At 43.6% G+C, this 16246-nt stretch overlaps 1 protein-coding gene across 2 annotated transcripts in view; it reads right to left on the bottom strand.

The window, feature by feature from the left end:
• LOC121549989 (receptor-type tyrosine-protein phosphatase N2) overlaps positions 1–16246 on the bottom strand; it is a 285296-nt gene that overhangs the window by 20068 nt on the left and 248982 nt on the right. For both annotated transcript variants that reach the window (XM_041862031.2, XM_045210537.1), the window contains exons 14-15: positions 10095–10242; positions 9004–9077 (exon numbers count right to left, since the gene is read on the bottom strand). In XM_041862031.2, the coding sequence (XP_041717965.2) occupies positions 9004–9077; positions 10095–10242 (222 nt within the window). The remainder of the gene's footprint in view (positions 1–9003; positions 9078–10094; positions 10243–16246) is intronic.

Raw genomic sequence — 16246 nt, 5'->3', positions numbered from 1 at the left:
TTTCAGTGAAAAGAATCCTAGCCTTTTATGTACGCTTCAGTGCTTTTATACTGCAAAGGTTCACAATACCACATATTCATACAATAGTCTTGCATTGCCCTTTGAGATCAGCATGTATCTCTTAATAGAGAGAAGAAGACAGGTATGAAACCTTTGTGTTGCCCGGAGATCAGTCCTGAATCTCCACTCCAGTGAGTGACATCCACAACCATTACTATGGAAATGGATGCAATTGTGCAGCATAACCCTAATTGTTACAGGGAGCCATTTAGGGCTGGAGCCCATAGGGCTCTGGTCAAAAGTAGTACACTATATAGGGAATAGGGTGTCATTTTGGGATGCAGTCTTTAACGGCCGTCTTCTCTCCTTTTATGAACTTTGTTTATGAGCTATCAGAGTGGTTATATTAGCACCGACTAGGGGAGATGACTATAGAGGTTGAACTAAATCCCAATAACATCTAGTACAGATGTGCAGCACTTTTAGTATAGCTGCCCAAACACTTCCATAATATGAAGCTAGCTAACATGGTCCATTAAAATACGCCTGGCTTTACACATACACTACCGGTCAAAAGTTTTAGAACACCTACTCGTTCAAGGGTTTTTCTTTATTTTTACTATTTTCTACATTGTAGAATAATAGTGAAGACATAAAAACTATGAAATAGCACATATGGAATCATGTAGTAACCAAAAAAGTGTTAAACAAATCAAAATATATTTTATATTTTAGATTCTTCAAAGTAGCCACCCTTTGCCTTGATGACAGCTTTGCACACTCTTGGCATTATCTCAACCAGCTTCATGAGGAATGCTTTTCCAACAGTCTTGAAGGAGTTCCCACATATGCTGAGCAGTTGTTGGCTGCTTTTCCTTCACTATACGGTCCGACTTATCCCAAACCATCTCAATTTGGTTGAGGTCAGGGGATTGTGGAGGCCAGGTCATCTGATGCAGCACTCCATCACTCTCCTTCTTGGTAAAATAGCCCTTACACAGCCTGGAGGTGTGTTGGGTCATTGTCCTGTTGAAAAACAAATTATAGTCCCACTAAGCCCAAACCAGATGGGATGGCGTATAGCTGCAGAATGCTGTGGTAGCCATGCTGGTTGGAACCAAAAATCTCAAATTTGGACTCCAGACCAAAGGACACATTTCCACCGGTCTAATGTCCATTGCTCATGTTTCTTGGGCCAAGCAAGTCTCTTCTCCTTATGTGTCCTTTAGTAGTGGTTTCTTTGCAGCAATTCGACCATGAATGCCTGATTCACACAGTCTCCTCTGTCTGTTACTTGAACTCCGTTAAGCATTTATTTGGGCTGCAATTTCTGAGGCTGGTAACTCTAATGAACTTATCCTCTGCAGCAGAGGTAACTCTGGGTCTTCCATTCCATTGAAATGTTCCGTATTGACTGACCTTCATGTCTTAAAGTAATGATGGACTGTCGTTTCTCTTTTCTTATTTTTGCTGTTCTTGCCATAATATGGACTTGGTCTTTTACCAAATAGGGCTATCTTCTGTATACCCTACCTTGTCACAACACAACTGATTGGCTCAAACGCATTAAGAAGGAAAGAGATTCCACAAATTAACAACAAGGCACACCTGTTAATTGAAATGCATTCCAAGTGACTACCTCATGAAGCTGCTTGAGATAATGCTAAGAGTGTGCAAAGCTGTCATCGAGGCAATGGGTGGCTATTTGAAGAATCTCAAATATAAAATATATTTTGATTTGTTTGACACTTTTTGGGTTACTACATGATGTGTTATTTCATAGTTTTGATGTCTTCACTATTATTATACAATGTAGAAAATAGTAAAAAATAAATAAAAACCCTTGAATGAGTAGGTGTTCTAAAACTTTTGACCGGTAGTGTATATTTATAAGTGCACCTGGAATTCCTGTTGCCTTACCATGGTATTAAAAATGGCATTCCTGGAGAAGAGCTAAAGAAATGAATGCACTTTTCCATTCTATTAGGTAGCGGCGCTTTGTTAGCATCACACTCTCTCCTACCTAGTTGAAATTCTGCAGATGGCTTTTTTTATCCTGACAGAAATGAAAGACTTGATGCTAAAAGCTAGAGGCTCCAGCTCCCTGTTAGGCAATCTCAAGGACACAGACATTTAGTAGCTACGTGCAGCCTGACATCACCGTATGAATACTAAAGGCAGGACATGAAAAGATGGCCTCCGTATTTCAGCTTCTCTCCTGCTCTCCTCTCTCTGTTGGGTGGGAAAGATAGACCTTGGAAAACCAGAATCTTTACCAAATAAAAGCTGTTTGATTTGAGGTTTGAGGAAAATATCATTGAAATTAACATCTTGCTATTCAATGCTTTGCCAACACATCTTAAATATTACTGACTTTCCTTACAAGTAAGTTTGATTACAAAAATAAAACAGAATATCAAAATCTAAGCCAAGTATGACTGAGACCATGACTGAAACCAAGGGCTGCATCCAACATGGCACCCTATTCCTTTGTAGTGCACTACTTTTAATTTAACTAGGCAAGTCAGTTAAGAACAAATTCTTATTTACAATGACGGCCTACCCCGGCCAAACCCGGACGACGCTGGGCCAATTGTGCGACGCCCTATGGGACTCCCAATCACGAGCAATACCACCAACACCAACATCATAAATAAATCTCTGGACCTGGCTGTAGGGTTCAGAAGATCAATAAACAAATGACTTGCATAGACACATGGTTTTGTATAGGAATTGTTGTTTGTTTGACATTTGGCAATGTGAAACCAACCAGACCAAATGACAAAAATACAATGCAACAAATAATAAAACTCTGATTCTAACTATAGCTTAAAACTGGGCCTCCCGAGTGGCGCAGCGGTCTAAGGCACTGCATTGCAGGTGTCACTAGAGACCCGGAGTCCCAGCCGGCTGCGACCGGGAGGCCCATGAGGTGGTGCACGATTGGCCCAGCGTCATCGGGTTAGGGGAGGGTTTGGCCGGCTGGGATGTCCTTATCCCATCGTGCTCTAGCGACTCCTGTGGTGGGCCGGGGGCATGCACGTTGACTTCGGTCGCCAGTTGTACTGTGTTTCCTTCGACACATTGGTGCGGCTGTCTTCAGGGTTAAGCGAGCCGGGTGTCAAGAAGCAGTGAGGCTTGGCAGGGACGTGTTTCGGAGGATGCATGGCTCTCGACCTTCGCCTCTCCCGAGTCAGTACAGGAGTTGCAGCGATGGGACAAGACTGTAACTTCAAAAAGGGCTAAAAAGTACATACATTTTTTAAAATAAACTATAGCTCAAAACTAGTGTGAAAATGCCCTAAGGTTATTTTTGTGTCACCCCTCCCTGACTGTGGGGATAGAGAGGACGTCCCTCTTACCACCCCCTTACCACTCGAACCCCACATTCCAAGAAAAAGATGACAAATGATTGACTTTTTCCCTTGGGCTAATGAGGAGGAGGGCGCGTTGACAGACGTAATTAGGGCAGTTTCACAGGGCTTAGTCAGTGGTCCCGTTGTGGTGTAATTACCATGCTTTCATCCGTACAGCGCTGGATCACTGATTACTGTCTACTCTGCTCTGCACCACTCTTACAAAAAAAAACACGTAAAAAAACCTTGTGGTTTTCTGACAAATGTATGAACACACCTATATATATATATTTATTTATTTATGAGTCAGAGGTGGTTTCCTGACACTTGTGTAGTTTTACATGGATTTTTCACATTTTAAAGTTTCACGTGTGCTTTTGTAACCGGTGGGATTAGAACCCAGGTCTCCCACAGGCAAAGCCAATGTCTTGACCATTGTTCAATTCAACATAAAAAAATGTAATCGCATTAATTGCAGGATTTGCTTTGATTAATCACGATTAATCGCAAAATCAGAATCTGCTCAAATTGAGCTGTAATTTACTTTTATTTGAATTTGACAAAAAGCATTACAAGGATATTGAAGTCTTGAATTTGTTCAAAGTAACTGTTAGCAAAGTCAGGTAAATTGATAAATCACCCTTTCTTTAAAGGGATACTTCGGGATTTTGGCAATGAGGACCTTTATCTACTTCCCCAGAGTCAGATGAACTTGTGGATACCATTTTAACTGCAAATGTGATTTTCACATGTGATTGTTCTATTTCTAATACTCGTTTCGATGTGTCACTTATGGTTTACACCTTAGGGCGGGTCACAAGCTCGAAGAATCCAAACGGCACCGAAGTTCTAGCAACACATTGACTGTAGTACTCACGCTGGAATAACACTCGACCACTGCTATTCCCCCTTCCGGGATGCCTACAAGGACCTTCCCTGCCCTCCCTTCGGCAAATCAGATCACGACTCCATTTTGCTCCTCCTTTCCTATAGGCAGAAACTCAAACAGGAAGTACCCGTGCTAAGGTCTATTCAACGCTGGTCTGACCAATCGGAATCCATGCTTCAAGATTGTTTTGATCACGCAGACTGGGATATGTTCCGGGTAGCCTCTGAGAATAACATTGAAGTATACACGTACACGGTGACTGAGTTCATCAGGAAGTGTATAGGGGATGTTGTTCCCACTGTGACTATTAAAACCTACCCAAACCAGAAACCGTGGATAGATGGCAGCATTCTTGCAAAACTGAAAGCGCGAACCACAGCATTTAACCATGGCAAGGTGACTGGGAATATGGCAGAATACATACAGTGTAGTTATTCCCTGCATAAGGCAATCAAACAGGCAAAACGTCAGTACAGAGACAAAGTGGAGTCGCAATTCAACGGCTCAGACACGAGACGTATGTGGCAGGGTCTACAGACAATCCCGGATTACAAAAGGAAAACCAGCCACGTCGCAGACACCGACGTCTTGCTCCCGGACAAGCTAAACACTTTCTTCGCCTCGCTTTGAGAGTAACACAGTGCCACCGACGCGGCCCGCTTCCAAGGACTGTGGGCTCTCATTCTCCGTGGCCGAAGTCTGTAAGACATTTAAGTGTGTTAACCCTCACAAGGCTGCCAGCCCAGACGGCATCCCTAGCCGCGTCCTCAGAGCATGCGCAGACCAGCTAGCTGGAGTGTTTACGGACATATTCAATCTCTCCCTATCCCAGTCTGCTGTCCCCACTTGCTTCAAGATGTCCACCATTGTTCCTGTACCCAAGAAAGCAAAGGTAACTGAACTAAATGACTAATCGCCCCGTAGCACTCACTTCTGTCATCATGAAGTGCTTTGAGAGGCTAGTTAAGGATCATATCACCTCTACCTTACCTGACACCCTAGACCCACTTCAATTTGCTTACCGCCCCAATAAATCCACAGACGATGCAATTGCCATCGCACTGCACACTGCCGTATCCCATCTGGACAAGAGGAATACCTATGTAAGAATGCTGTTCATTGACTACAGCTCAGCCTTCAACACCATAGTACCCTCCAAGCTCAATATTAAGCTCGGGGCCCTGGGTCTGAACCCCGCCCTGTGCAACTGGGTCCTAGACTTCCTGATGGGCCGCCCCCAGGTGGTGTAAATAGGAAACAACACCTCCACCTCGCCCCACAAGGATCCGTGTTCAGCCCCCTCCTGTACTCCCTGTTCACCCATGACTGCGTGGCCACGCACGCCTCCAACTCAATCATCAAGTTTGCAGACGACACAACAGTAGTAGGCCTGATTACCAACAATGACGAGACAGCCTACAGGGAGGTGGTGAGGGCCCTGGCGGAGTGGTGCCAGGAAAATAACCTCTCCCTCAACATCAACAAAATGAAGGAGCTGATCGTGGACTTCAGGAAACAGCAGAGGGAGCACGCCCCTATCCACATCGAAGGAACCGCAGTGGAGAAGGTGAAAAGGTTCAAGTTCCTCTGCGTACACCACTGACAATCTGAAATGGTCCACCCACACAGACAATGTGTGGTGAAGAAGGCGCAATAGCGCCTCTTCAACCTCAGGAGGCTGAAGAAACTCGGCTTGGCCCCTAAGACCCTCACAAACTTTTACCGATGCACAATTGAGAGCATCCTGTCGGGCTGTATCACCGCCTGGTATGGCAACTGCACCGCCCGCAAACGCAGGGCTCTTCAGAGTGTGCCCAATGAATCACCGGGGCACACTGCCTGCCCTCCAGGATACCTACAGCACCCGATGTCACAGGAAGGCCAAAAAGATCATCAAGGACATCAACCACCCGAGCCACGGCCTGTTCACCCCGCTACCATCCAGAAGGCGAGGTCAGTACAGGTACATCAAAGCTGGGACCGAGAGACTGAAAAACAGCTTCTTCCTCAAGGCCATCAGACTGTTAAATAGCCATCACTAGCCGGCTACCACCCGGTTACTCAACCCTGCCCCTTAGAGGCTGCTTCCCTATATACGTACATAGACATGGAATCACTGGTCACTTTAATAGTGGAACACTAGTCACTTTAATAATGTGTACATATTGCTTTACTCATTTCATATGTATATACTGTATTCTATTCTACTTCCACTCCGACATTCTTTTACTTTTAGATTTGTGTGTATTGTTGTGAATTGTTAGATACTACTGCACTGTTGGAGCTAGGAACACAAGCATTTCGCTACACCCGCAATAACATCTGCTAAATATGTGTATGTGACCAATTCAATTTGATTTCATTTGATTTGAATGTTCTGTCTCGCTCTATTCGTCAAGGCGACTGGTTCACTGCCGTCGACTTGCAGGATACTTATTTTCACATAAGCACTCCCAGCACACAGGAAGTTTCTCAGGTTTGCCTTTCAAGGCACAGCCTACGAATACCTTGCTGTTTCCTTCGGGCTAGCACTTGCTCCCTGTTTGTTCAGCAAGTGTGTGGAGGCGGCTCTAGCCACCGTGAGAACCAGGGGGCTAAGAGTCCCCGCCTACATAGACGATGACCTGCTTTGCTCCCCTACACAGGAGCAAGCGGTACAAGACATGAGAGCTTTTTGGTACCCACACAGAGAATAGAATCCCTCTGTGTCAAGCTGGATTCTCTCTCTTATTGGGCTACACTATCAGACGGCCGCATCACGTCATTCCGACAGTGCCTCGCCCTGTTCAACAGGGGGCGCTTGGTCACACACAGAGCCTGTCTCTGAGTGCTGGGGTTGATGGCGTCCACCATATCAGTAGTACCGCTGGGACTACCGAGAATGAGAGACTTCCAGCATTGGGTTGCTGCCCTATGCCTGTGTTCACAACGGCACCGCAATCGACAGATAGCGGTAACCAAGGACTGTCTCTCGGCTCTCTCCGTCACTGGAACCCCTAGGGGTAGTGTCATCGAGGAAGGTGGTGACGACATACGATTTTGGTCCCCACAGCTCCGCAATGCTCATTTAAATTACCTCGATCTGCTGACAGTGTTCCATGCATTGATAGACTTTCGGCCCTTCCTTAGAAATTGTCACATGCTTGTCAGGACAGCCACTGTGGTGACATACATCAACTGCCAGGGTGGCACTCGCTCTCTGAATCTAAAGACTGTCAAGATTATTCTGTGGAGCAGGGCACACCTACTTTCACTACGTGCGACTCACGTCCCAGTCGTATTGAATGTGGGTGTGGACATGTTGTCCAGAGGGAATCCGCTATACAGGGATTGGAGATTCCAACCCCGGGTGGTGAACCAGATCTGGGAGCCAACATAGATCTCTTCCTCATATTGGTAGCCCCTCAATGGCGAGACAAGCTCTGGTTAGCGGAGATAATTCTCCTGCTTTACGACGAGCCCTGGCAACTACCGTTACGCAGAGATCTTTTGACCCAGACGAATGGAGAGATTTTCCACCCTCACCCAGAAACCATGGCCCTCTGGGCATGGCCCATGAGAGGATGAATTTGAATGTGACAGACTTGCCTCTCAGAGTAATTAAGACTATCCAGAGTGCAAGAGCCCCTTCTACACGCTCACTTTATGGAAACAAGCGGTGCGTATTTGAGAAGTGGTGTGACTGAAAACAGATAATTCCTTACCAATGCAATGTATCCAATGTTTTATGCTTCTTGCAGGACCTTTTGGTCAGAGGGAACGCGTTCTCCACTATTAAGGTCTATCTAGCCGCTCTCTCAGCCTGTCATTTCATAGTTTTCCTCTTAGAACGAAAACACAATACAGGGAATAAATCATTTGGATTTACGTTCTAATATTGGAGAGATGCAAATGTAGAAATGGATCATAAAAGATCTTTAAAGGGACATTTTTTCATTTCAAACAGAGAGAGAATTATGGAGGAGAGAGAGCAGATTCAGCTCAACAACAATACAGATAAGTAGAATGACTTGGCTTATAGTCGAAAGTTAATTTCCGTCTGATAATCACTCAAAATACTATGGCTTCAGAGGCAGAAATAAGTCTAGAATGTTATCATAAAAAACATGGTATCGTTATTACTTAATGCATTATGTATGCATTAAAATGCAGAAAATACAACAAATAGATGTTTGCAAACTTCCAGTTGGTTTTGTTTCGTGCTATACAGTAATAGGCTTTTAGTCCAACTGTGGAGGAGCCATCCCCATCTCTCTCCAAAGAGTTTTCCTACTGTATTTGAAATGCATAGTTTACTGTTCTTTTTTAATGGAATCCTTCTCTAGCAGCCGCAGGGGAAATCAGAAATGGCCTTTATTGTGAAATGTAAAAAAAAATACAGGAATATAACCCTGAACTTTCCTGATATTTGGGCCATTTTGGATTTGTTCAGGGGAAACATTACTGAGTCCAAATAATAATACACCACCATTCTTCTGGGATGAATACATTAAAGCAGAGCTGATATCTCAAGAGAGCAGCCATTTCAAAACAGGGAAGTTGACAAACTATTAATTCACAAGCCTCTGAGAATCCATTGAGGTGCAAAGTGTGAGGAACAAAGGCAAAAGGTTCAATTGGAAAATTAATGACAAATCACAAAAACAAATTTAATTTCAATATAAAATCCAAACTCAACAGGTCTTTGTGTAGAGTTGCAACAATAAAGCTTAAAAGAAACATAAAGTGAAAGAGTATGGGATGCGGAATGGTACTCACAATTGGGCTAGCATTGATGTAATCAGAGTTTCCATGATTATTCTCAGCCTTCAAGGTGATTCTGGAATGATCATCTGTAATAGAAATACATAATTCACCACACATTTTTTGCTTTTCCTCGATTGAAACATTTAATTATTGATAAATGATATGGAATTGAAAATACTGTTTTTCAGGGTCTGTTCACATGGTCAGAAATAACACAGGAATAACCTAGTGGTCGACTACTGAGAGATGTGGTCAGACTGCGGTAATACATGACCACGTGGTCAGAGATGTGCAACAACACTTACAGACGACCATGGCGTCAGAGATGTGTAACAATACTTACAGACGACCACATGGTCAGAGATGTGAAACAACACTTACAGACGACCATGGCGTCAGAGATGTGTAACAACACTTACAGACGACCACATGGTCAGAGATGTGAAACAACACTTACAGACGACCATGGCGTCAGAGATGTGTAACAACACTTACAGACGACCATGGTGTCAGAGATGTGTAACAACACTTACAGACGACCACAGCGTCAGAGATGTGTAACAACATTTACAGACGACCACACGGTCAGCGACGTGTAACAACACTTACAGATGACCATGGCGTCAGAGATGTGTAACAACACTTACAGACGACCATGGTGTCAGAGATGTGTAACAACACTTACAGACGACCATGGTGTCAGAGATGTGTAACAACACTTACAGACTACCACAGCGTCAGAGATGTGTAAAAACACTTACAGACGACCACAGCTTCAGAGATGTGTAACAACACTTACAGACGACCATGGTGTCAGAGATGTGTAACAACACTTACAGACTACCACAGCGTCAGAGATGTGTAAAAACACTTACAGACGACCACAGCTTCAGAGATGTGTAACAACACTTACAGACGACCACAACGTCAGAGATTTGTAACATAACTTACAGACAACCACAGCGTCAGAGATGTGTAACACCACTTACAGACGACCACGGTGTCAGAGATGTGTAACAACACTTACAGACGACCATGGCGTCAGAGATGTGTAACAACACTTACAGACGACCACACGGTCAGCGATGTGTAACAACACTTACAGACAACCACGGCGTCAGAGCGGTTCCTCTTCGTGTTGTGTTCGCGCTTGCCCACGTCACAGTCACTGGGCTCAGCCAGGTAACCACACATTGCCTCCCACTCCCTCTCCAGGCGGTTCTTGTTCTTCAAGTGATCCTCCATGTACGACTAAGGGGAGAGAAACAGTGGCCATTTTAAAACAACCACCATAACTAAATAAGCAAACAAAAGATAATGAATTGGAAATGGAAAAGTAATTACATATAGCAGCATTTAGAAGGGAGGGTTGGGGGAGGGTGCCCCCAGAATATATAATATTTTTGATTCAGTCACTGTCTAGAATAGATAAAATAAAAGGCAATTCATGCCTATGTAGTAGACCTGCTCTATTTCAGTGGATCTCTAAGGCCTTCCTATCTACACACTGGAGCAGAATACTAAACCCATGTCAACAGACAGACCAACAGACAGACAGACAGACAGATTTAGGGTTATGGAGGTCTTGGGAGGGAGGGGCCACCAAAAACCGCTCCTCGCAATTAAAGACTCCTGAAAGGTTTCTCTGCATTGGAAATACTTCAGGGTGCTTCAATCATCGTCTTTCAAACCGCTTGCACAGTTCCTGATAAGATTGTCTGCGTTTAAGCTGTCGCTCGGAGAAGACAAAATTCTAAATTAAATTCGCCTGAGAGACAAAGGAGAAAAGAAAAGCAAGGGGATGAAAAAAAGAAAACGTTGCTCTTCTAACAAACCAGGTCTTATGGAGCTCAGAGGCTGGGGCGGCTCTGGAAAAGACAGTGTTCGCCTGACGCTTGTATCAACGCTCCCCGCTCCCCGCGGGGTTAAACGGTTTAGGCCGTCATTGTGTAAGGCAGGAGATTACAGACTCATAAAATGATGTGGGGGATCAGCTGGGTAATACAATGAAAGCTATACCCAGTAGTGCTATGCTTTTATCAAACATTTTAAAGACAGTGGAGGTGAGTCGGGAGAGAGAGGTGATGCACCATGTTTATCTACAGCACAGTTAAGACTCAATTAAATCGCAACATGCATACAACTGACATGTAGATATATTCAGGGACATGCACAGTATGGGAAATTAGCCCCTCTAATATCCCCTCTTCTGCCATTCACTATAGGCACAAAATATGAACTTCCAGTCATATCTTTGTCAAACACCAGCTGATCGTATTTCACAGCTGTTTTTGTTTTTCTTCTGAAGTTCCAGGCTGGGTATCAAATTACACCCTATTCCCTATATACAGTGGGGAAAAAAAGTATTTAGTCAGCCACCAATTGTGCAAGTTCTCCCACTTAAAAAGATGAGAGAGGCCTGTAATTTTCATCATAGGTACACGTCAACTATGACAGACAAAATGAGGAAACAAAATACAGAAAATCACATTGTAGGATTTTTTATGAATTTATTTGCAAATTATGGTGGAAAATAAGTATTTGGTCAATAACAAAAGTTTCTCAATACTTTGTTATATACCTTTTGTTGGCAATGACACAGGTCAAACGTTTTCTGTAAGTCTTCACAAGGTTTTCACACACTGTTGCTGGTATTTTGGCCCATTCCTCCATGCAGATCTCCTCTAGAGCAGTGATGTTTTGGGGCTGTCGCTGGGCAACACGGACTTTCAACTCCCTCCAAAGATTTTCTATGGGGTTGAGATCTGGAGACTGGCTAGGCCACTCCAGGACCTTGAAATGCTTCTTACGAAGCCACTCCTTCGTTGCCCAGGCGGTGTGTTTGGGATCATTGTCATGCTGAAAGACCCAGCCACGTTTCATCTTCAATGCCCTTGCTGATGGAAGGAGGTTTTCACTCAAAATCTCACGATACATGGCCCCATTCATTCTTTCCTTTACACGGATCAGTCATCCTGGTCCCTTTGCAGAAAAACAGCCCCAAAGCATGATGTTTCCACCCCATGCTTCACAGTAGGTATGGTGTTCTTTGGATGCAACTCAGCATTCTTTGTCCTCCAAACACGACGAGTTGAGTTTTTACCAAAAAAGTTATATTTTGGTTTCATCTGACCATATGACATTCTCCCAATCCTCTTCTGGATCATCCAAATGCACTCTAGCAAACTTCAGACGGGCCTGGACATGTACTGGCTTAAGCAGGGGGACACGTCTGCCACTGCAGGATTTGAGTCCCTGGCGGCGTAGTGTGTTACTGATGGTAGGCTTTGTTACTTTGGTCCCAGCTCTCTGCAGGTCATTCACTAGGTCCCCACGTGTGGTTCTGGGATTTTTGCTCACCGTTCTTGTGATCATTTTGACCCCAAGGGGTGAGATCTTGCGTGGAGCCCCAGATCGAGGGAGATTATCAGTGGTCTTGTATGTCTTCCATTTCCTAATAATTGCTCCCACAGTTGATTTCTTCAAACCAAGCTGCTTACCTATTGCAGATTCAGTCTTCCCAGCCTGGTGCAGGTCTACAATTTTGTTTCTGGTGTCCTTTGACAGCTCTTTGGTCTTGGCCATAGTGGAGTTTGGAGTGTGACTGTTTGAGGTTGTGGACAGGTGTCTTTTATACTGATAACAAGTTCAAACAGGTGCCATTAGTACAGGTAACAAGTGGAGGACAGAGGAGCCTCTTAAAGAAGAAGTTACAGATCTGTGAGAGCCAGAAATCTTGCTTGTTTGTAGGTGACCAAATACTTATTTTCCACCATAATTTGCAAATAAATTCATAAAAAATCCTACAATGTGATTTTCTGGAAAAAAATCTCAATTTGTCTGTCATAGTTGACGTGTACCTATGATGACAATTACAGGCCTCTCTCATCTTTTTAAGTGGGAGAACTTGCACAATTGGTGGCTGACTAAATACTTATTTTCCCCACTGTAGTTCTCTACTTTTGAGCGGGGCATATAGGGCTCTGGTCAAAAGTCGTTCACTATGTAGGGAATACTGTGCCATTTTGGATGCATCCCCAGTGATAGTAGATAATGCAGGTCTGATTGTAGGTCTGATTATAATGCCTCATTGCACTAATAACAGTAGATCTACTCTAGTAAATAGCAACCCAGAGGGGTTGGCTGTCATTGACTCCACATCAACTACTTTAAATACGAATGTTTTGCTTTTCCTTTGACTGAAAATGATCAAATTTGCGCGAAAAAAAGCAATTGTCACCATCTCTATCATATAATTCTGTTAACTGTACTTTGTCAGCACAAATCTGCATGTTGGCTGCGGTGTCGGCGACGCAACAAACAAACAATGCAGTCTTTTCAGAAGTGACAGTTGAATGACAGGGTGTCATGAACACTTGACAGAACCATTCCCATGCAGTTCTCTTGGTTGTGTCTCAATTGGCACCTTATTCCCTATATAGTGCACTACTTTTGACCAAGGCCCATACACTGTAGTGCCACAGCATGACACCCCACTCCACCTCCCCTACATAGACCTATACACCCTATATTATGAATGCTGCCATTCAATGGCTTATGCACTTCCTCTCTATCACAAATTGTAATAAATGTGGTTTTTATGTGGAAGCTGGGATTTGTATGTAGTGATGTAGCAGGCTGATTGTGGATGAATGAAGCAGCGGATCACCTCCTCTTCTAGAGGCAGAGAGTGTGTGTCCCAAATGGCACCCTATTCCCTACGTAGTACACTACTTTTGACCCGAGCCCTATGGGCTATAGGGTGCCATTTGGAACGTAACAAGAGTAACAGGGCTGAGTGAATAAGGGATTAGTAACTGGGCTGTCAATCAGAGGTTCTGAGAGGACAGGTGTCAAGGAAACACTGAGTAATCCCCCTAACAATAGCCTTCATCGGCCATATAGAGATGCTACATTAGATACAGAGAAAATACAGACACAACAGGGGACACAACGTTTCTACTGTTGTGCCACTGTAATGTTACTGTAATAATTGATACAGTCAGCCGACATGGCTATATGAAGATACCTATGTGAAGCTGGGGGGGGGTTAGCCGGGAGAGGAAGGGCATTGCAATCAGTCCTATCAATCAGGGATAGAATCAAAAGCGAACAAATCAATTGTCCTTGATAAATTGCCTGCCTTACTCTTACAAATGATTCATTTTCAATTAGATTTGTTTAAGACACGGAAGTAAGCCATCAAAATATTGAAATGCTATCGATTTTCTAAGGCAACAAATAAGCATTTAAAGAGGGTACATATACAGTAACAATGGCAATTATATCAACATCACGACCATATCTACTGGACAGCATAAAAACAGTACCAAAAACAAAGCAGAACTCAAAACGAAACAACAAGGTAAAAGCAATAGAAGCATTACTGTATGGAGTTATCCATGGTACTGAAAGCCTGCCAGTAGAATAACATAGCTGGTGTTACAGTTCCTAAAAAGGCTGTTTGTCTTTGAAAATGTTTGAAATTGGATACATATTTTGCACTGAAATAATCCTTACCCATTCTAATTTATGGTGCATAAGTATGGGTGACCAAAACACACAGACCGCATGTTTCAACATGCCTCAGCACCAGAAGGTCTACCAAAATAGGAGAGAATAAAATCTGGGCAATCATACAAACTAATCCCACCATCGCTGACTCTGATTTGGAACCTAGGAAGTTATTATATATATTTCACTCTACAGTACTGAACACCTGTACTAAAGCGTGGCTGTATTTCCAGGACTAACTTAACAGAATGTGGTTCATGGATCTGAGCCAGAACTACAGATACAATATCCCAAATGGCCCTCTACTCCCTATTTAGTGCACAACATTTGAACAGGGTACACAGGGCTCTTGGCAAACCTAGTGCACTACAGTATATAGGACATAGAGTGTCAATTGGGGGCGAAACCCAGGTGAAGCTTGGATAAGAGTAGATTGGGCCAGAAAGCGCCTCCTACTCCAGTGTGTTAGCTGAAGCTGTGAGCTATAAGGGAGCCCAGCCCAGCATGAGAACAAGGTACTCATCACTCCCACAGTCCACGCTGCATGAGATCCACAGAGGACCGGACAGGATAGATGAAAGAAATCTGGTCTGAGATCAGTGATACCAAGGCAATTTCACATGTGGTTAATCAATCACTCAGGAGTCAAAACAGAGTCAAGGTCTGTGTCGTTTTTATGTTCATTATACTTCACTTTTCTGAAGAATCTGCAGTGAATCTGGTTGATTCTTATTGTATTGTTATCAAAGCAAATAAAAATGACCTACAGTTGAAGTCGGAAGTTTACATACACCTTAGCTAAATACATTTAAACTCAGTTTTTCACAATTCCTGACATTTAATCCTAGTACAAATTCCCTGTTTTAGGTCAGTTAGGATCATCACTTTATTTTAAGAATGTGAAATGTCAGAATAATAGTAAAGAGAATGATTTATTTCAGCTTTTATTTCTTTCATCACATTCCCAGTGGGTCAGAAGTTTACATACACTCAATTAGTATTTGGTAGCATTGCCTTTAAATTGTTTAACTTGGGTCAAACGTTTTGGGTACCCTTCCACAAACTTCCCACAATAAGTTGGGTGAATTTTGGCCCATTCCTCCTGACAGAGCTGGTGTAACTGAGTCAGGTTTGTAGGCCTCCTTGCTCGCACACGCTTTTTTAGTTCTGCCCACAAATGTTCTATAGGATTGAGGTCAGGGCTTTGTGATGGCCACTCCAATACCTTGACTTTGTTGTCCTTAAGCCATTTTGCCACAACTTTGGAAGTATACTTGGGGTCATTGTCAATTTAGAAGACCCATTTGCGACCAAGCTTTAACTTCCTGACTGATGTCTTGAAATTTTGCTTCAATATATCCACATAAATTTCCTTCCTCATGATGCCATCTATTTTGTGAAGTGCACCAGTCCCTCCTGCAGCAAAGCACCCCCACAGCATGACGCTGCCACCCCCGTACTTCACGGTTGGGATGGTGTTCTTCGGCTTGCAAGCATCCCCCTTTTTCCTCCAAACATAACGATGGTCATTATGGTCAAACAGTTCTATTTTTGTTTCATCAGACCAGAGGACATTTCTCCAAAAAGTGCGATCTTTGTCCCCATGTGCAGTTGCAAACCGTAGTCTTTTTTATGGCGGTTTTGGAGCAGTGGCTTCTTCCTTGCTGAGCGGCCTTTCAGGTTATGTCGATATAGGGCTCGTTTTACTGTGGATATAGATACTCTTGTACCTGTTCCCTCC

Source organism: Coregonus clupeaformis, chromosome 34, assembly GCF_020615455.1.
Source record: "Coregonus clupeaformis isolate EN_2021a chromosome 34, ASM2061545v1, whole genome shotgun sequence".
Classification (NCBI taxonomy): Eukaryota; Metazoa; Chordata; class Actinopteri; order Salmoniformes; family Salmonidae; genus Coregonus; species Coregonus clupeaformis.
Note: the sequence above shows the minus strand (reverse complement) of the source record. Positions and strands in the feature narration are given on the sequence as shown.